This window comes from Hyaena hyaena, unplaced genomic scaffold (assembly GCF_003009895.1).
Source record: "Hyaena hyaena isolate Hyena2069 unplaced genomic scaffold, ASM300989v1 scaffold_585, whole genome shotgun sequence".
Classification (NCBI taxonomy): domain Eukaryota; kingdom Metazoa; phylum Chordata; class Mammalia; order Carnivora; family Hyaenidae; genus Hyaena; species Hyaena hyaena.
In genome coordinates this window covers 1,055,330-1,076,027 of record NW_024081217.1, presented here as the reverse complement: position 1 = coordinate 1,076,027, position 20,698 = coordinate 1,055,330, and the positions used below count along the sequence as shown (strand labels likewise).

General features: G+C 36.3%; 1 protein-coding gene across 6 annotated transcripts in view; it reads right to left on the bottom strand.

The window, feature by feature from the left end:
* The window catches only part of TCERG1 (transcription elongation regulator 1), a 60,621-nt gene that overhangs the window by 14,869 nt on the left and 25,054 nt on the right, over positions 1-20,698 (bottom strand). For 4 of the 6 annotated variants that reach the window (XR_005532560.1, XM_039256686.1, XM_039256688.1 and 1 more), the window contains 7 exons: positions 14,502-14,662; positions 12,910-12,966; positions 12,700-12,766; positions 11,559-11,609; positions 10,082-10,217; positions 9,166-9,255; positions 1,121-1,239 (listed from right to left, as the gene is read on the bottom strand). Coding sequence is in view for 5 of the 6 variants with exons in the window: in XM_039256686.1 (XP_039112617.1) it covers positions 1,121-1,239; positions 9,166-9,255; positions 10,082-10,217; positions 11,559-11,609; positions 12,700-12,766; positions 12,910-12,966; positions 14,502-14,662 (681 nt within the window). In the remaining variant the exon portion in view is untranslated. The remainder of the gene's footprint in view (positions 1-1,120; positions 1,240-9,165; positions 9,256-10,081; positions 10,218-11,558; positions 11,610-12,699; positions 12,767-12,909; positions 12,967-14,501; positions 14,663-20,698) is intronic. The other 2 variants (XM_039256687.1, XM_039256690.1) reach the window with 1 other exon arrangement.

The following is a 20,698-nucleotide window of genomic DNA, read 5'->3' as shown; positions in this document are numbered from 1 at the left end:
ACACCAGGAGACTTCATCTATAACTATTTCAGCATGCATCACCTCAGAATAAATTCTTTTTCCTCTATAACCACACCACCCAAGAAATTTGTGAATTCTCTACTACCATGTAATACCAATCCACCATGTTCACATTTCCTCAGCCTACTCCCGAAATGCATTTTATAACTCAGTCACAAGTGCTGACCCATGAACTCACTCTTTTGATTACCCAAAAAGAAAGGCCCAAGACCCCTTGGAGAGTCTTTAACAGTATTCTCTCCTGACAAATACTACATACTTCAGAGCCCCAAATACTCTATTAACTTTATTATCGGAGATGTATATTAATGCCCTAGGTTTCTCTTCATGTTTCAAATATAAAATTTTAATCTTAAATATGCTTTCTCAAACAATATTCTCTCCCCTATTTTCAATGACAAAAGTTAACTATTTCAACAAGATAAACTTTACTATGAAGTGCCATTTATACCAGACACTCCATAATTCTACCCTACAGTTTGAGAAATTATCCATGTTATGAGGTGTTCACAGCAACCAAGTAACACCGCTGCCATAACTAAACCATAAATAGGAAACTAATTCTCTCTTGCCTAGACTACTCTGTATCAACAATGGAATCTAGGTGAAATTCCACATTCACTTGAGCAAGGTATGAAACAAGCACATAAGTCATACTGGCTGTTTTAGAAGACTGAATGAGATAATGAGACAACGTGTGTATACATACATGTGCTTTAAGTGCATGTATGTATGTAGAAGTTTGTACATACAACTTTAAACGCACATAAGATCCACTAAATGACGCTAAATATTATTGTTGTTATGCTAGTCATGTAAGTTTTAAATGTCTCCTCTTCTTCAGCCCACTACACACTCATTAGGCATTAACAATCGACTGACAATGTCAGACAGAATCATAATCTAGACATTTTTGCCTCCCAGAGAGCACAAGAGGTTCCTCTAAAGGAAATATATTAGGAATAAAGAGTAGAAATGTAGCAACCAACGATCAAATAAACTTTTCACATCTAATTATCCCAAAGGTACCTATTCTCTTAGCTGATCTTAGGAGAAAGCACATACATATTTTGAAATGTTATAGTAATGAACCATATACCTTGGATTAAATTTTGCTTCTTCCATCATTTTTTTGAAATCTTCCTTGGCTTGCATTATTTTGTTTTTCTTTTCCCTGCGTTCTTCCTCTGCCCTTGTCTTTACATATTGATCAAATACCTATCACAAAAATAAACCAATTGGGCAAGTTAGTCTTCCACAGGAATAATTTAATTACAAAACTATGGAATCTATAAGAAAACACTAAGTCAATGTCTTTGTCCAAACTATAATTTAAAAAAATGCATTAATTAAAGATATCTCAATTGTATGCAGCTTATCTGTAGAGTCTCACTTTACACCTTCACTTGACAGTGTTACACAAGCACACAAGCCTCTGCTGAGACTTCCAGAACAAAGGTAAAGACCTCTTTAATTTTCATTTTCCCTGATTACAAACTGAATACACGTTTATTAAAAAAGCTTCAGGGAATATGAAATGTCTAAATTACAGTCCTTCCAAATCTTTTCGAGGGAAAAAAAAACCATTAAGAGTATGGAACAGATAGTTTAAACTTAACTTCTTTACTTCTTTTTAAGACATAATTATTTCCACCAAAATGTAATGCGTTACATTTATCCTGTAATACTTTCCCCCACCTAATAATGTATAGACAAGATAATACACTGAACACACACGTCTATTCTTCAAACGCCAATAACACGACAAGAGAGGATTTCCTTTTTTAAGTCACAAACCAACAAGAACAGGCAAATGGGAAAAAGAAAGAGCAACTCATGGACAAGTAGTAAAGGACGGGTAAACCGAATTTTGAGAGAGCTGACCCGAATTTAGCAGTCAAGAAAAGAAAGAAACCAATTCTCTTTTTATTAGAGAATCCTCAAACAGTTCCAGAATTTACAGCACCAGATATGCATGGAAGTGAGCGCCGAGGCTGTTTTAAGAATGAGTCAATCAAAAGATCTTTCTTGCCAACGCCATGTACCTGAGGGCACGGCCACTTCGGAGCCTCAGTAAAAGGCAAGTGATTACTCTCTAGAATGGGGGTTCAGCAATTCACAATCTGCTGGCCAAATGTGGCCGGCTGCCTGTTTTTGTACAGCCCAGGATGAGTTTTAACATTTTTAAATGGTTAGGGAAAAAACACTAGAGAATTGACTAACATTTTGTGACACGGGGCAATTAAATGAAATCCAAATTTTAGTGTCCACAAGTAAAACTTTAATGGAACAGTCAGATCATTCCTTCACATCTACCTACCTGTGGGTGTTCCTTCATTATAGTAGTGAAATTACACTCCTCACAGAGACCAAATGACCCCCAAAGCTAAAATATTTATTATTTGACCCTTTATTTTAAAATTTTGCTGATCCTTGCTCGAAAAGGTAAAGCAGTATCTCTCAAAGAACACAAATTAGAAAGGAGGCATAACAGCCAGAGAAAACAGCAAATTAAGCAAACAACTACATACCAAATATTAAAAGACTTTTCTCCCAGAACGAAAGCAGTAAGGACTACATCCTCTTGTCTGGAGACTAAAGGTTCTTTTCCAGAATGTGACCAGCCTAAAAATTACCTGCACCAGGAGATCGTCAACCACAGCTATTTGTCACCCTACAGCAGGGTTTTTCAATCTCAGCACTCAGGACATTCGGACCAGATAATGTTGGGCGGCACCCAACACAGCACAACCTCAGTTGTGACAACTTAAACTGTCCCCTGGGGCAAAACTGCCCCTGAGAACCCATGCTTTACAGTAAAGCCAAGTTATGGGAGCCCACTCAGGTACTTGAAGTGCCCAAAGAGCATTTCAGGGCTTCATTCCTAATCATGGGTAGTCAGGGTCTACAAAGACATCTAGGGAAAACTCTCCAACATGAAAAAAAAGAAATCAAAATAGAAAAAACCTTCGTTGACACAGAGACTATGCAGGAAAATTAAAATTAAATGGAATGGGTCAAAACGGAGTAAACCAAGAAAGAAGAAGTCTTTTTTTTTTTTTAAATGTTTTTTATTTATTTCTGAGAGAGAGAGAGAGAGAGACAGAGACAGAGACAGAGACAGCAAGAGCGTGAGCAGGGGAGGGTCAGAGAGAGAGGGAGATACAGAATAGGAAGCAGACTCCAGGCTCTGAGCTAACTGTCAGCACAGAGCTCGAGGTGGGGCTCAAATTCATGAACTGTGAGATCATGACCTGAGCCAAAGTCGGACACTTCATCGACTGAGCCACCCAGGCACCCCAAGAAGTCTTATGATGAAGAAACAAGTGAACCCTCCTCCCCCCAAAATAAGAGAGCTGAGGGAAATTCCAGGATGATGGTAAAGACTGGTCACCCTCAAAAATAATACCTGTATATCAAGTGTAGAGAGTAACCAGTCCAGAATGAAGCAAGGCACAAGGCTCTGGAAGAAATGTCTTCAGAAAGATAAAACTGGGGCATCACTCTACGATTTTTCCTAGCATATTTTACAGGACTATTTGTCTCTTTAAATGTGTGCATGTACATCTTTAGAAATGTTTTCTTTAAAAAACTAAAGACTTCGTTTCAGGTCAGGCCATGTCTATCTACTAGTCTGTCATAGTTGTATGGCGATACGTACAACTATCTCACCCTCTCCTGCCAGGCATGGAAGCCATTTTCAGCACCGTCCAAATACAGAACTGTAATAAAACTTGCAAGTGGGTGCACACTGACGGAAGTGGGAAAGGGGGTTCTCCCCAACCCCTCGCTCCCTTTTGGGTATATACTTTATTTGTAAGAGTAGTGAATTAGAAATAAAACCCAAATGAATTTATGTTAACTTTCTTCTCAGAGGCTGGGAAAACTTCACACCCCTTCCTCTGGGACATCCACACCAAGGTTTTGAGGTTTGAGATTACCTGCTCAAAGAAAATGAGTTCTCATATGCTTCCCAGTTTCTCCTAATTATTTGTGCCATGCTTCCCAATACATGTGGGCCTTTTAGGTTCCCTATTTAAAGTGGTTATTTCCTTAAAACATCGACTTGTAAGCAAAATTTTACAATGCCATAAAAGTTTGTTAAGTTTTTAAAAACATTTCCTAGTTGACTTCTATAGACATAATAAAAAACATCCATATTAAAGTGCTACACTGTCTAAGCCAAGGCAGCTTCTAGGGTACAAGTTACATTCCATTTCTTGTCTTAAATCACCTCATTGAGGTATAATTGATATACAAAAAGTTGTTCATATTTAATGTATACAATTTGGTGAGTATGGAGACGAATATACATCTGGGAAACCAGCACCACAGTTTCTAATATTAACATATCCACCTCCAAAAGGTTCCTCCAGCCCTTCTAATTTGTTCTTATTTTTAAGTGATATTAAAACGCTTAACATAAGATCTATCATCCTAGCAAAATTTTCAGCTTACAGTACAGTACTGCTAGCTATAGGCATTATGCAGTACAGACCTCCAGGACTTAGCCATCCTTCATAACAGTTCTCACTTCTTAATCTACATAATTACACAGTCTGCTCACTTTGCGAAATTTATGATATTCAGATTTTAATCTATGTATATTTTTCTTCAATATAGAAGCTTGTGAAAAATATGGGTGTGATATTGTATTTAAGAAAATACATATATTTGCCTTCTGCAACAACATGGATGGATCTAGAAGAGTATTATAAATACAAAATAAATCAGAAAAAGACAAATATAGGATTTCACTCATAAGTGGAATTTAAGAAACACAATAAATGGCAAAAGAAAAAGAGACAGGCAAACCAAGAAACAGACTCTTAAGCACAAAGAACATACTAATGGTTACCAGAGGGGAGATGGGTGGGGGTGAGATAGGTGATAGGGATCAAGGAGTGCACTTGTGATGAGCACCGGGTACTTCATGTACGGAAGTGTTGAATACTATATACCTGGAACTACTATTACACTGTATGTTAACTGGAATTTATTAAAAAGAAAAGAAGAAAAGGGGGGGCCTGGGTGGCTCATTAGGTTAAGTGTCCGACTTCAGCTCAGGTCAAGGCCCGTACCAGACTTTGTGCTGACAGCTAGCTCAGAGCCTGGAGCCTGCTTCAGATTCTGGGTCTCCCTCTCTCTCTCTGCCCTTCCCTTGCTTGCACTGTGTCTCTCTTAAAGATAAATAAATGTTAAAAAAAATATTTAAAGAAAAAAAGGAAAAAGAAAAAAAAAATATATATATATATGGTCTCTGTCCTGGCTCCTGGCGAGAGCTCCTAAAACCTTTTAATTTCATGTATGATTAGAGAGACGGGGGCCTCTACTGTTGGACCTGGCTTTTATCCTGTCACTGAATTAGATAAAGGTGAAGTGAAAAGAGCAAGTCTATGTTATTTGTAACAAGCCCCTTTCAACTACGTGTAAGTTAGTGTTAGTGAGGTGGTTTGTGAAAAGTCTCTCTAGATAACCACAGGATGGCAGGTAGCTGCCAGTGGAACCAACCATGTGATCAGAGCACTGGGACTTCAATGGCTGGTGGCTGAGTCCAATCCCCAACGGCAAATGATGTAATCATTCATGCCTATGTAATGTCTCCATGAAAATTATAGCCAAAAGGTTCAGAGAACTAGCTTGGTGAACCCATCCATGAGAATGACACACTCCAACTTCACAGGGGCAGAAGTTCAGGGACTCAGGACACGTCTAGACCTCCCACCATGTACCTCATCTTTTGCTGTTCAACTTTATCCTTTATCATATCCTTCATTATATTATAACCCAATAAACATAAGTGCTTTCCAGAGTTCTGTGAGCCATTATAGCAAATTACTAAACCTGAGGAGGGGAACATGGAAATCCCTGAGTTAAGTGTGCAGAACATACTACTTGTGACAGGCATTTGAAGAGAGGGAAGGTTTTGTGAGTCTAAGCCTTTAATATATGGGATCTGAGTCTAACTCTGCATAGAGTGTAAGAATTCAATTTAATGGTAGTTCACCCAGCTGGTATCACAGAGCTGATTGATACAGAAAAATACCTACACATTTGAAGTCGAAGTATTCAATGTATAGAGGAACAGAGATTTTCAAGAGGTCTCTATTACTTCATTCTCATTTCAATTTAATTCAATTTATAATTCGACACTGATCAGTAAACAGCGGCCAAGATGGTCAGTTGACAATGAGTAACTACATTGGTAACGTATTAGTATTTGTAATATGTTGGCCTTAACATATGTCATTAACACATACTACATTAAAAGGCTTATTTCTGAAATAAGCTAACTTTTCTTTTAAGGAAGCTCCATGCCCAACACAGAGCCCAAACCAGGGATTGAACTCACAACTATGAGATGAAAAGCCGGACGCTTAACCGACGGAGCCACCGGTGCCAATTTATTTTAAAGTGTTAGCATAACTAGTCTCTACATGAGAGCCTAATATTCTGCATGGAAATGGTCTGGTTCTGTTGAAAAATGTCATTCAGTTTAAAACTTTGTCAAAATGGGCACCTGGGTGGCTCTGTCAGTTAAGCATCTGACTTCAACTCAGGTCATGATCTCACAGTTCATGAATTCAAGCCCCATATAGGGCTCTCTGCTGTCAGCACAGAGCCCACTTCAGATCTTCCATCCTCTCCTCTCTCTGCCCCTCTCCCACTCTCTCTCTCAAAAATAAACATTAAAAAAAACCTGTCAAAACAAAACAAAACAAAAAAACAAAAATATTCCTGATTCCTCAAATGATCTTTTATCAAAAACAAGATTAAATAAAGAAAATCTTAAGATTTATGGTTACAATTACATAAGGTACTTCTTCTAGAATGGTGTAAAACATACATAAATCTACAGATAACTAGAAAAGTGAAAGAGATGCACTTTCAGACTGACACATTTTCAATAAAACTGTTAATTTTTTTAAATCAAAATACAAATTTCAGAAATGAAATTACAAAGTGCAAATACATAACCTAGATACACTTAACTGGTTTCTCCTTGATTTTATACTCTCATGTAAATGATAAAAATCAGTATTGAAAAAGTATACATTAATTCCAAATGCTTACTTCTCCTATCATTTCTTACAATCCAGTTTCAAAAATTTTACTCAAAAAGGATGAGAACCTTTAAGAACAGTCTTTATTTAAATGGAATGATGCTTGATATTTTCTCTGTTTTTAAGAATTACTCTTACTAAGAGGCAACACCAACAGCTTACAAAATGCCTGTAAAACTGGGAAAGAATTTTAGCTCTCAATATGCACTTGTAATTTAAGTCCGAAAGTGTAACACTCAGCAGCATGAAGAGTTACATACCAAAAGTTTTAAAGTACTCCTTCAGGGATATTTAGGTTAAGCATTGTTCCAGGCATTACACATAGAGCAATGAACAAAACAAAGTTCCAACCCTCAGAATTTATAGTTTGCAGTAGGAGGAGACAGAAGATAATTTTAGATAATTAGAACTATGAGTACTATAAAGGAAAGAAGGCAAAGAGATACACGGATCAGAAGGCACTTGGACAAGCACTTGAATAAAAGGATGGGGCAGATGCAAACACATGAGAAGAACACTCCAGACAGAGGGAAGACCAAGTATCAGAATGTACCCTGCTTGTTCAACGCATAACAAGGGAAGTGTGGCCAGAATGAATGAATCAAAGACAAGACCCTTTGAGAACTATGCAGTACAATCTTACAAGCAATGATAAAGAATTTCAATTTTAACCTAAATGAAATGGGAAGCATTGTACATTTTTTAAGCAAGGGAACAGTAACAGTGCCTTTATTTGCCACTTAAAATGAGGCCAGCTGCTATGTGGAAAAAGAACTTGACTATAAAAAGCAAAAATGGAAGGAAGAAAGAGGTCAGTCAGGGGCTTCACAGATGCTGAGAAATGGTCACAGTTCCTTGATGTACAGTGTTAGTGGGGGAAATGGTGAATAAGTTGTATTTACAAGCTTCTGGAGGTTGATTTTGCTGACAGACTTGAAATGCAGAGAGGAGAAGTAAAGAATCAAGGATGATTTATACTTTTTGATAGGGACATCAACTGAGGTAAGAATAAGACCATTACATGCAGTTTAAAACACACACACACACACACACACAACCCCACTGTGTTTGAAATGCAGATGCAAATATCTTTGGAAAATCATGCTTTTCTATTATGTATACTAAACTACATGTTTGGTACACTGTAAATTTCCTCTCTTCATAAAGTTTGTGATGAGACCTATGTGCATAATGGCACTAACAGTGTAGAAAATTATGCCAACTATTAAATTACAAATATCAAGAACAGGCTACCCAGTGAAATCTCGTAGTTCAACATACTCACCACTCTATAGAGCTCGGTGTTAGGGTGGTCCAGGTAATTCAGAAACTAAGTAAGTTGAAAGTATGCAAGGCTTTAGAGGACGAAGCGATCACTGTGAGATGATATGTATTGCTGAATCATCACAGGAATAAATGGCAACTCAATAACATGGCAAGTCTAATGCGTGTTAACTCTAAATCAGCAGAGGCCCTGAAGTGTCCATCAATTCCTTAACATTATGATGAAAAGATATTTTAATAGATGCTGCTCAGATGGTAGGCTTGTGTGCTTGAAACATGAACAGGTCTCTGACTGTTGTCTATCTTCCACACACACTTATATATAAATATAATATACACACATATCATATATATACACACTGGCACTGACAGTCAGGAAGGCTATAGGACCAGGGTCCTATATCATGGTCCTATCAGTCGGGTAGGATTGTAGGTGTTTCTTTTGTCTTTCTATTTTGCTATTTTTCTAAATTTGCAACATTTGCCCAGTAAAAAGTAAATCGATAAATGCATTTAAAATGAATTTTGAAAACTCTTTGATACAACCTCAGCACCTATGAGAAACAAGGACAAAATACTCATGAAGCAATACTCATGTCCTTATATAACGGAAAAAATATCCAAGTATTTCTGAGGCAGAAATACACAGAGAGAGAGTAAATGTGTTCTAAGATATGAGACTATGTGTTTTGAATACAGTGTAAGGGGGTGAAAAAAGGATGGCATTTTACTCCTTACGATTTTAAATTATGCTGCTAAGGGATATACATTTCTTATAATGTTATTTTCCTTTTACCTGTTTTCTCTCTTTAGGATTGAGAAGTAAGTACCGAGGATCAAAAACTATCTTGTGCAACTCCTTCTCCCACGTTGAAAAAGCAGACACCTTTAAAATAAAAATGTATTGCCTCATAATTAAGTTGGCTTTAAAAACATAAAGGTCATATAATTTTCCTTGAAATCTACAGGACATCTGCTTAAAAAGGAGACATAATAAAAACCATACTGAAGTTTCCATCACTAATAAATGACAAGCAGTGGGAGGCTAGCAACAGCAAATTTCCACACTAATTGGCTCTGAACATTTCTGTATTATATAGAAATAACACATACCTAATTACTCATTAAAATAACCACTACTGTGTGACATTTTAAAAATTGGCACATCAGAAAAAGCCTTGAAGATTTGCATTTTGATTTCCCATGCTTACTCCAATCTTGTGAACAAAGTTGTGATTTTAAACTGAACATTTAAACTTACTCAAATGATTCTGTAACTATAACCAAAAGGTCGAAACCCCTCTCAATTAAGCTTTATTAATAATATCACAAAGTGCCAGTTCTCCTTTAACCAAAAGCCATTCTGAAAGTACTGAAAGAAAATCACATATACCTTACCTATCCCATGTCGTCCGCCACTCTGTAATGTTAATACTCTGTTAATACTCATCTCATAGATTACTCACCAAAATTTAACGACCCGACAAACATTAAATGTTATTTGTATTTAAAAGGACAGTAAAAAGGTATTTAGTCAAACATGATACGATGAGCCAAGAAAAAGGCTGCTTGAGAGAGTACAGTAATTTGATAGGCTTCCCTTACCTCCCCCCCCAAACATGAGCACTAACCTTAGATTTGACCTTTTAGCAAGACACATTTATATTACTTATACAAAACAGAAATATCTCCCCCAAAGATTGTTTTCTGACCCCTCTCTCTAGCAGCATGTCCTTGAACTGCTTCATTCGGGCCTCCAGAGGGACAATGGCCCTTTCTCGGGCAGCTTTAATTTCAGCTTCCATGGCAGCTTCTTTCTCTGAATCAAGGTCTTTATTATCGTCTCTCCTATAAAAAATAAAATGTAAGGGCATCAACTGACACAATATTAATAAGGAATCTTGCTAAAGTCTTTAAATCAATGGAATATTCAAGACTCACTACTGAGCAGCATATTTTTGGCAAAATAAATTATACTGAGGGTTTCAAATGAAGTCTAAGGGATAAACAACGTTCATTATAATAATGATAAAGATATAATGAGCTTCCTAATGATGTTACAGTGGTTATATCGTGCTGTCTCTCCTTCTGATACACAAAATGAACTACCTTACTTTCAAAAACAAAAAAACCTAGCAATGCGGTAAAACTATGTTAGAAACAAACAGCACAAAACATAATTTTTAGTTCTTGAAATGATTTAGGAAAAACAGTATTTTCCAGAATGTTTTACATTATAGATGCATAAAATATTTTTTTAATCTAATAAAAATTGGTATAAGTCTTAGTAATCTCAAATATTTATTTTGAAAATAAAATGCAAATATCTGCAAACTCGGCCAAGTGGATATGTGAGATATATACCTTACCTACCTGACATCTTTTTTACTCACTTTCTGGGTGGTAAGTTGAGATTTAAGTTGAAGGACAGGTCCCAGAGAGCAACATAGGCCCAGGAGTAGTTAGATGGAATTAGAACTGTTCATCAATGACTAAACTACTTCTTTTTCCTCCAAAAATGCACCTCAGGGCTAAGGACCACCCTGTTGCTGTATCGCACTCAAGTGAGATGGTAAACATGAAATCGAGTCACCTCTCAAACATCTGCACTATGAAGAAGGCCCGTTCATATGAATAATCCAAAAGAGTAAGTAATTCAATAATATTCGGGTGTGTCTGAGCAGATCTTCCTTCTTAAATATGATCTGCTAAGTATAAAAATAAAATTGGTTCATATTCCCTACACAAACTTAAGGGAATTGGGAAAAACAGAACATCACAAATTTCAAAAGCATGCTATACAGAAGTGAAGGTAGCCCAAATGATTTAAAATGGCTAACCCAAAAATATGGTTAAGTGAGAGGTAATTAGCAATTTAGGGAATGACTCAAAATAGAAGACATAGTCCGTGACCTGCAGGAACTTAGCGAGATAGTCTGTGACCTAAGATATGCACAAAACAAACAGGTAAAAGTAATTTGCCAAACAATATACCCTCTTATAATAATTTATTTAAGAACTATTTATATAAAGAATTAAAAGACATCCAAGAAATATAACTAATGAAAACAAATAACCTTTATAGAATTACACTAAATGAAAATGTCACAATACAAACTATCACTATCTATCTCAATAAAGGAAATAAAGAAAAACTAAGCCAGGAAAAATAGGCTTTTAACTTTGTACCTAAATAGAGAAGCTCGGGCAATCCACATAAAGGACTTCTTTGACATTCTCCTGATAAAAGCAGTTAAAAACCTTACAGAGTTGTCTATAAGAACAAACAATTAAAAACAACCTAAAAGTTTAACATTGTAGGAACATCCAAAATTATGGTTACATTAACAGAATGAATACAGTCATTTATAATAATTAAGAAAACAAATATTCTAATTTTCTTTTTTAAAGAACACAAACTCAGTTGATTACAACTAATAAAAGTATTTACATATTTGGTCAAGAACTAAAAAGTCAACTACAAAAATGAAAATAGCTGTTGTTACTCTGGTTGATTACAAGTGACTCTCTTTAGCATCTTAATTTCTTTAACATTGTTGCTAATGATTTTTTAAAAAGAACCACCCTTCCAAGGGGTCATCTCACTGATTTCCTTGCCATAATTTGGCTGCATTCAATCTGTCCTTTTCAGATAAGGGCTATGGATCATCCAGTTCCTAATCATGTCTTCAAACTTTCCTTTTTGCTGCTAAATAATGGTCCCATTCCTCCCCCACCCACATCCAAAAACCCTCTATACCCCCCACCCCCATTCATCCCCCTTACTTAGTAACATGCCTATTCCACCCAACTACAGAGCACCGGCCAATCTAATGCCCACTTATGGCAGTCACTCTCTCTCAAAGCACGTTCTAAGCTCACAGGTTCCGTTTTCACCAGGTAGTAATGATACAGACTCAAGGAATAGCTAAATGATAAGTATTTAAAAAGAGAAGTCTGTGTATCTATAATTATGAAATTTCTGAAATGGTGTCTGTTAGTGTAGACACTAAGGAGGAAGTTAATTTTTTTTTAATTCCAGCTTAATGAATACCCGAAAATAATTTATCAACTAATTCCTAAAAATGTCATTTGGCTCCATAATATACACTTAAATAACCAAATATTCTGCAAATCTAGCAACATTAAGGACACCATTTCTACATTCTAAAGCAAAGCTTTCTAATATCAGGCCTTAGAGAGCAATCATAACTTTGGTCTCCTGACAACATACACATTACTTGTCCCATCCACAAACTGACTGTGACTTAAATAACTTTTAAAATAGCTACAATCTGCCTGAATTACATAAACTATAAGTATTACTTACTTCCGTTTTTTGGCTTTAACAGGTTCATCTTCATTAAGTTCTTCCATTAACTCTTGTTCTTCTTTAACTGTAAGATCAAATTTAAACCTTTTCAGAATAAAAAGAATCAAGCAACAATTGGAATACTTAACTATTCATCCTTCTGCTAACCACTACTAGAACACTTCCATTAACAGTATGAAAAAGTAGCTACAATTTATAGTTACTCACTTGCACTCATAGAGAATTGCCATTTTTGGATGGACAGCATTGTCGGGGTCGGGTGCCCTGGCAAAAACATATCAAATATTATTATGAAGTTACATGCACATATTACCCAATCTTTTCTTTTAAAAAGTTACCATTTCTATAAGGTATCCATCCCATAATATTCCCTTCTTTATAAAACATTAAACAAACCATAACTCTGTACTTCCTAAATGAATCTTCCCTTTACATTAAATTTCCAGTTCACTTTCAAATGTTTACTCCTGACACAGGGGGAAAACTGATGCCTAGTATCTTTAGCCCCAGACAGGAAAAGTTTCACTGATTTGAAAATGACTCATAAGCAAAAACTGTAGCACTACATACACACAATCTATAAAGACCTCTCAATTACTGTAAATGACCTGTATGAGGACTGATTTCATGGGAAATATTAATGATTCATTTATGCTTCTACAGCTGACAAAGGGGGCGGAGGCTCTATAAAAACACAATCATGTCAATATGAGGGCAAATTACCAATAAAAAATACGCAATCAAAATTATTTAAAAATATTGGTCTTCATTATATACACTGAAATGCTGCCTGAACATGAGGTACCTTAAAAGATAATCTCTTAAAAAGGTTTGTCTCTATAATGTCAGGAGTAAGGCTTACCTTCCCTAAATTTCAATTACTTCAAAAGACCGAGCTTTGGGGCACCTGAGTGGTTCAAGTCAGTTAAGAGTCTGACTCGATCTCATGGCCAAGGTGAAGCACCATGTGGGCATGCTTATGATTTTCTCTCCCTTTGCCTCTACCCCTCCCCGGTTCGCTCACTCTCTCCAAATAAACAAACAAATAAAGGACAAGGCTTTCATATTTTTACAAAATTTTGGTGTTTTTTTTTTTTAAGAAAAAATTTTTAATGTTTTTATTTATTTGTGAGAGAGAGAGGAAAACAGCATGAGCAGGAGAGGGTCAGAGAGAGAGAGGGAGACACAGAATCCGAAGCGGGCTCCAGGCTCTGAGCTAGCTGTCAGCACAGAGCCCGACGCGGGGCTCAAACCCACGAACTGTGAGATCATAACCTGAGCCGAAGTTGGACACTTAACTGACTGAGCCACCCAGGCGCCCCCAAAATTTTGTACTTTACAAAATTTTAATAAACAATATTTTAAAAATACTCTGTACCATTCTATTTCAAAAAATGTATTACTAGTTACAAAAGGTGCTAAAAGAAAACTCAATGTTGGTATCAGTAAAAGTGGGGGGGGGAGAACACTCAATAAGACATGTTTTAGTATTATTAACAAGCGAAGAGCCAACCTTAGCAAAGCCAACATATCCTGAACTAACTAAAAATCTTAAAGAGACAAATAAGTTAAAAACACACACACACATAAATATTTTACAAAAAGTAATTGTCCAAATTCTCTATTTTTTAATAGCTCTGCTACTGAACTCAAACCAGCATAGTGGACTATTTCCCATTTCTTAAATTTCTTATATTCCTAGAAAACAGCAACAAGCTTTCCTAAATGACCTTGTATTTTCTGTAAAAATATTAAAAGAATGTTAAAATTAGAGGGCAAATTCCTAATGGAAAACTTACTTAGTTTCTTTACTTCTTCCATTCCTTTTTTATGAGGAGGCTCCTGAATAATTTTGTCAACATCCGCCCTTCCAATCAGATCATCAGGTCGGTCCCACATCGAGAGACGGGTGGTAGGATTATAAAAGAAGACCCGCTCATCACCAGTCCAAACAACACACCTACAAATTGATTCAAATATCAGTTTCTCATGTTATAGAACACATGTGACAGATAGGGCTCTTACTGTCATCTTGCCAAAAGGAGAGGTGGTGGTGGTGGGGACACCTCGGATAGCAACAGTTACAGAGCCAAACAAGATTTTTAAAGGAGAGCGCTGATTGGCAAAGGTTAAGGACAGCAACTCAACATATTAACAGAGAAAACCAGGAAAAGCAAAGTTATTCGTAATCAGTGTTTAGAGTGCTCAGGAACTCAGTCTGGCTCACTCAATCTGAGAGGGCTATTATTTTTACCTATCACAAAGGATGAGTTTAATGGCAACAAATAAGCATGTTATCAAGCAGTTCTAAAGCTAAATAGACCACAGCACAGTATCTGTTAACATAGTGCTTCTTTATATTTCTTACCAAATCAGAATTTTACGTACTCAAATGCAACCTGCTATGAAATCTTTAATATCTCATTATATCCAATACAAAATCAAAAAACAAAAAACAAAAAACAAAAAAACAAAGTACTGATTGCACTGTGACACCATAGCCCACGACAGCTCACTGTTCCTGTTAATTATAACAAGAAATTCAGACAAAATAGAAAAAATAGGAATACAAAGACTCCGTGCAGTTTTTAAAAACATAAATATTTAAGTTTGGAAGAGAGTCACTGTTTACAGCAGCAACTGCAAGGGGTAAGTTTCCCACGTTTGCTCCCTCAAATCTCTGCCCTGAGAGCCCCAAGTCACACAGGAACATGGCCAGAGTAGCACAGGCAGCGAAAACTTCCAACAGAGACAAGGTCTTTATGGCAAGATAATTAAAAGTTCATACAGCTGCCAACCCAAGTTGATCTAGCTGTTGAAATTATCAAACCTCTACTGCTGAAATAATCAAAGGCTTTCAAGAAGCAATTATAACTACAGAGTTCACGAGATGAAGGAAAAACCTGAATGAAAATATAGTTCTCATCACTGAAATGGAAAACTGTATAAAAAAACCTGAAATTTTTAGAGATAAAAAATACAGAAATGAAGCAAAGGAAAAAAAGAGAAGGAGACAAGCCAAGAAAAGGAGTCTCATAATCCAGAGAACAAATTGATGGTTAGCAGAGGGAGGTGGGTGGGGGACGGGTGAAAAAGGAGACAGGATGAAGGCATGCACTTGTGGGGAGCACTGGTCTATGCAAGTGCTGAAGCCACTATTTTGTACATCTGAAACTAATATAACACTGCCTGCTAATTATCCTGGAATTAAAATAAAATTAAAAATTAAAAAAAGAAAAAGAAAAAGAAAAGTACACAATCAAAATTAAAATTCTCTAGCAGAGAGATGAGAGGAAATGATCAGTGAACTAGAGAGTGGATCAGTAACTGTCCCATCTAAGGAACCAAGAGAGGTGATAAAAACAATCAACAGAGTTTCAGGAACTTAAGTGACTATGTCAAAATGCCTTAAGGAAATGTCACTGGAATCCCAGAAGGGAAGGATATTGGGGCAAAAATAACCCAAAAACCTGTCAAGACATAATGGCCACAAGAAAATGTCCAAATTTGGTAGAAGATACAAATATTAAAGAAGCTCAGTGAACCCCAAGCAGTATAAACTTCACGAAAACCATACTTAGACACAACATAATCAACCTGGTGAAAATCAAAACTAAAGAAAAATCTTTGCTAGTAGCTAAGAAAAAAGTATGACAGGCTACAAACAGGTGAACAAGTCCAATGACCATGGATTTCTTACCAGAAATCCTAGAGGCAAGAATACAGTAAAACAACAACCTTAGAGTTCTGGGGTGCAGGGAAAAAAACACTGCCAACCCAGCACTCTCTATACAGCATAAATATCCTTCAGGAACAAGGGCAAAAAAAAAATATTCCCAGATGAATAAAAAATAAGAGATTTCATCTCCAGGTGGCTATTAATGAGCATGGGTTTTGGGGGGAAGGGGTGGGGGGAGATAACGGAAATGTTCTAAAATTGATTATGGTGAGGAGTGCACAACTCTGTGAATATATTTAAAATCTAGGAGTTGTGTACTTTAAATGAGGGATGTGATTTATCTCAATATACCAGTTACATTTTTAAGAAGCTAGACAAAAAAGTATTTACCATATGATTCTCGACAATATTTTATAAAAAAAAATACAACGCAATCTAAAATAATACAAAGCAGAAGGATGCTTATGGATGGAACTGGAGGGATGGACTACAAAGGGACACAAGGAAACTTTTGGGGAATGTTATTTTGATCGTGGGAATGATCTTGAACTATTTGAGCTCACTGTACTTCAATTGTACTTAATAACATACACAAAAAAAACAAGAAAATAGGGGTGCCTAGCTGGCTCAGCTGGTCAAGTGCAACTTTTGATCTCGGGATTGTACATTTGAGCTCTCCGTTGGGTAAAGAGATTACTTAAAAATAAAATCTTTTTTAAAAAACCAAGAAAATATGTAACATACTACTAAACCAAAATCTTTTGTGGAAATGGACTAGATACGTTTTGTCATGAAATCCAACAAAAAACCAATGCTCACTAATCCTAGGGAATACAAAATGCTTCTACTTCTGACCTCTCTTTGTAATTAATTTCAAAAGTGTAGGGGAAGGTAAGTGTTATCTATTATGTTCCATTAGAATAACCCTGAAAGGGGCACCTGGCTGGCTCTGTTGGGGGAGTATGTGACTCCTGACCTCAGGGTTGTGAGTTCAAGTCCCATGTTGGGTGTAGAGATTATTTAAAAAATAAAATCTTAAAAAAATTTCTTTTAGGGGCGCCTGGGTGGCTTAGTCGGTTAAGCGTCCGACTTTCGCTTGGGTCATGATCTCGCGGTTCGTGGGTTCGAGCCCCGCGTCGGGCTCTGTGCTGACTGCCAGCTCAGAGCCTGGAGCCTGTTTCAGTCTGTGTCTCCCTCTCTCTCTGACCCTCCCCTGCTCACGCTCTCTCTCTCTCTCTCCTAGAAATAAATAAAAAAAAATAAAAACATTAAAAAAAAAAAAAAAATTTCTTTTAAAAGAATTATCCTGACACATGTAAGCCATCTTGTTAGATGTTTAACTTTACTGGGGAAAAAAATCTATCCTAAATTTTCTATGCCAGTTTCTAAAATACTATTTAGCTGCTATAAACAGTAGTAACTACTCTAAGAAAGAGATGCTATTTTACTAATTGACGCTGGCTTCATAATACCAAAATGTGCCAATATAGCTCCCACAGTACTAGCAGTAAATGTACAGGGAGAAGCTGTCAGGACATTTCAGAATTAACAGGAAAATAATGGACAAAGAATTCTGTCAGAAAACTGTCCTGTGCTAATAATACGCATGATAAAATGTTTAAGGGTGAAGTGTATGAAGATCTGCAACTTTTAATCCATGAAAAAATTAAGATTGGTTGGCAGAAGCATTGAGGGATGAAGCAGACATGATAAAATGTTAGCTGTAAAAGCTAGGTGGTCAATATTTGGTGCTCGCTGTTCTAAAAACATTCAATGTTTCTCTCTGTTTCAACTTTTTCATAATAAAATACTGGAGTGAAAAAGGCTCTGGAAACAGCAACAAAAAAAAACCTACAGAAACACAACAGCAACCTAACTAATTAGTAGCCCTGTGCCACTCTGAGTATATGCAGAAGTGAATAAAAATTAAGCAAAAATTTTTCCTAAGTTAAAACCCAACATGGACAAAGCACAGCAAATACAGGCAGCCCCACTCTGCACTTTGTGGGGCACTATAAAAATAACTACAAGTTACATCTATACGATGCAATCTTAGTAAACCATGGAAAAAATTAGTTAGTCCATGACCTTTCAAAACCTCTGTCAAAACATTAAAAATTCTTAGAACCAGAAACTAAAATTTACTGATCCTAAGGAATACAAAATGCTAATTTTGGCCTCTCCTACTTTAAAAGAAATAATCAAACTAATGCTGTGAAATACAAAGGGAAAAAATCCCAATACAAGTAACGGAAATATGAAACGTCATGTTTTTACATTTAGCTTAATCTAAAAAATAGTCCTTCAAAGGGCAACATCTGAAGATATCAAGTGATAGATAAGAAAAATCTAATTATCCAAATGAAGTGGCATACTCTGCTTAGCTGAGTAACTTTTTTGGTTTGTTTTAAGATTTTTTAATTCTTACGTAATCTCTAGACCCGCCTGGGGCTTCAATTTACAACCCAACATCAAGAGTTATATGTTCAACCAAGTGAACCAGCCAGGCACCCTTGTAGTAATTTGTTTTGCTTAAAGTTAACAATTACCCATTTTACAAGAAATAGAAAACAATTAATTAAGGAATTACTGACAATACATTCTTTCAGTGATAGAACTTGGAAAATAATTTGGACAAGCAGTTATCCTTCATGTATTGAGACAGACTATAAAAGCACTAGGAACACATAGTTGTATATAGGGAGGTGGTCTTCCTCAGAAAGACCTAGAAGCTATAAAGATCAATAAATTTGATTTCATCAAAATGTAAAATTTATGTATGAGAAGACAGCAAAACAAAAATGAACAGATAGGTAGAAGCTGTAATATATGTAAAAGTCAAAGGAATTAATAGCATGCATAAAAAGCTCTCGCCTATCATTAAGAAAAAGACAAGCCCATAAAAAAGAGGAAAACTGTGAAGAAGCAATTGACAGCCAATGAACATGAAATAAATTCAATTACACCAGTACTCTGAAAACACACAACAGGATCTCTTTTCTTAAAAGATTACCGAAGATTTCAACAGAATATTCCTACACTGGTATGAGGGAGAGAGCACTGGTAGGCTATTATTGGGAATATTTACTGGCACAGTCCAGCCTGCCCCCAAAAAACCTTTCTGAGGTCAACTTAGCATTATCTACCAAAATATTAAAGAACAGTATCACTGGATTCAACAACTTCACTTCTAGAAATCAATCCCAACAGAAATCCTTGCATGTGGGGACGCCTGGGTGGCTCAGTCAGTTAAGCGTCCGACTTTGGCTCAAGTCATGATTTCACGGTTCATGGGTTCGAGCCCCGCATCAGGCTCTGTGCTGACAGCTAGCTCAGAGGCTGAGGCCTACTTCAGATTCTGTGTCTCCCTCTCTCTCTCTGACCCTCCCCCCTTCACTCTCTGTCTCTCTCTCAAAATAAAATAAAGACATAAAGAAATTAAAAAAAAAAAAAAAAAAAGAACTTGCATGTGTTCACAAAGAAATATGTGGAAGGATATCCTAAACGTCAACTTTTGTAGTGCTGGGGGAAGGAGGGGAGGGAAGACAAACCAATCACCCATTCTTAAAAAATTATGCATTTATGGAAAGCCATGCTACCACAAACATATTTATTTGTACAAAAACAGCAAAATTTCTGAGACCTATTTAGTAAAAACCATGGAAAATATAGCTTTTAAGACACTATAACATGCATGTACACCACACATAAAACTCTATATACATGTATACCAAACACAGGAAAGGGTCCACAAGTTATATGAAATCGAAGTTTTATTAATGAAAAGGCTTGGTGAAGGCGGAATTATGTAATTTTTTACTTCCTGTAATTCATTCATATTATATGTTTTTACAGATTCACACATCCTTTTCTAATATATGAGATCAACGGGAAAATAAAGCAGGACACAAAAACTATAGCTATAAAACAGAGGAAAAGAGGTTTAGAGGATAATAAATACAAGAGACTTGACATGCAGAAATAAATGTTCCAGAAGAAGGAAAAAACAAACAGGTAAAGAAAAGCAATAATGAATCAAACTCCAAAAGACGATTTCACTCATCTGGCGAGAAACCTAAATCTGACTGATGAGGCCCACAAAGTTTCAGCCTGGTGGGGTTGGAGTCGCTTACCAGTTTCTCATCTACAGTACTCAAACTCAGGGACCAAAACCTAGGAAAATATTCTTTTAAAAGACTCTTTCCATAACTTTGATTTTGGATCCAGGTTTAATATTTTACATAATTATTTTTAAAAAACGAGGCTGTGTATCAAATTGGTAGAGTGAAATATACAGAAAACAATTATTCCAAATGC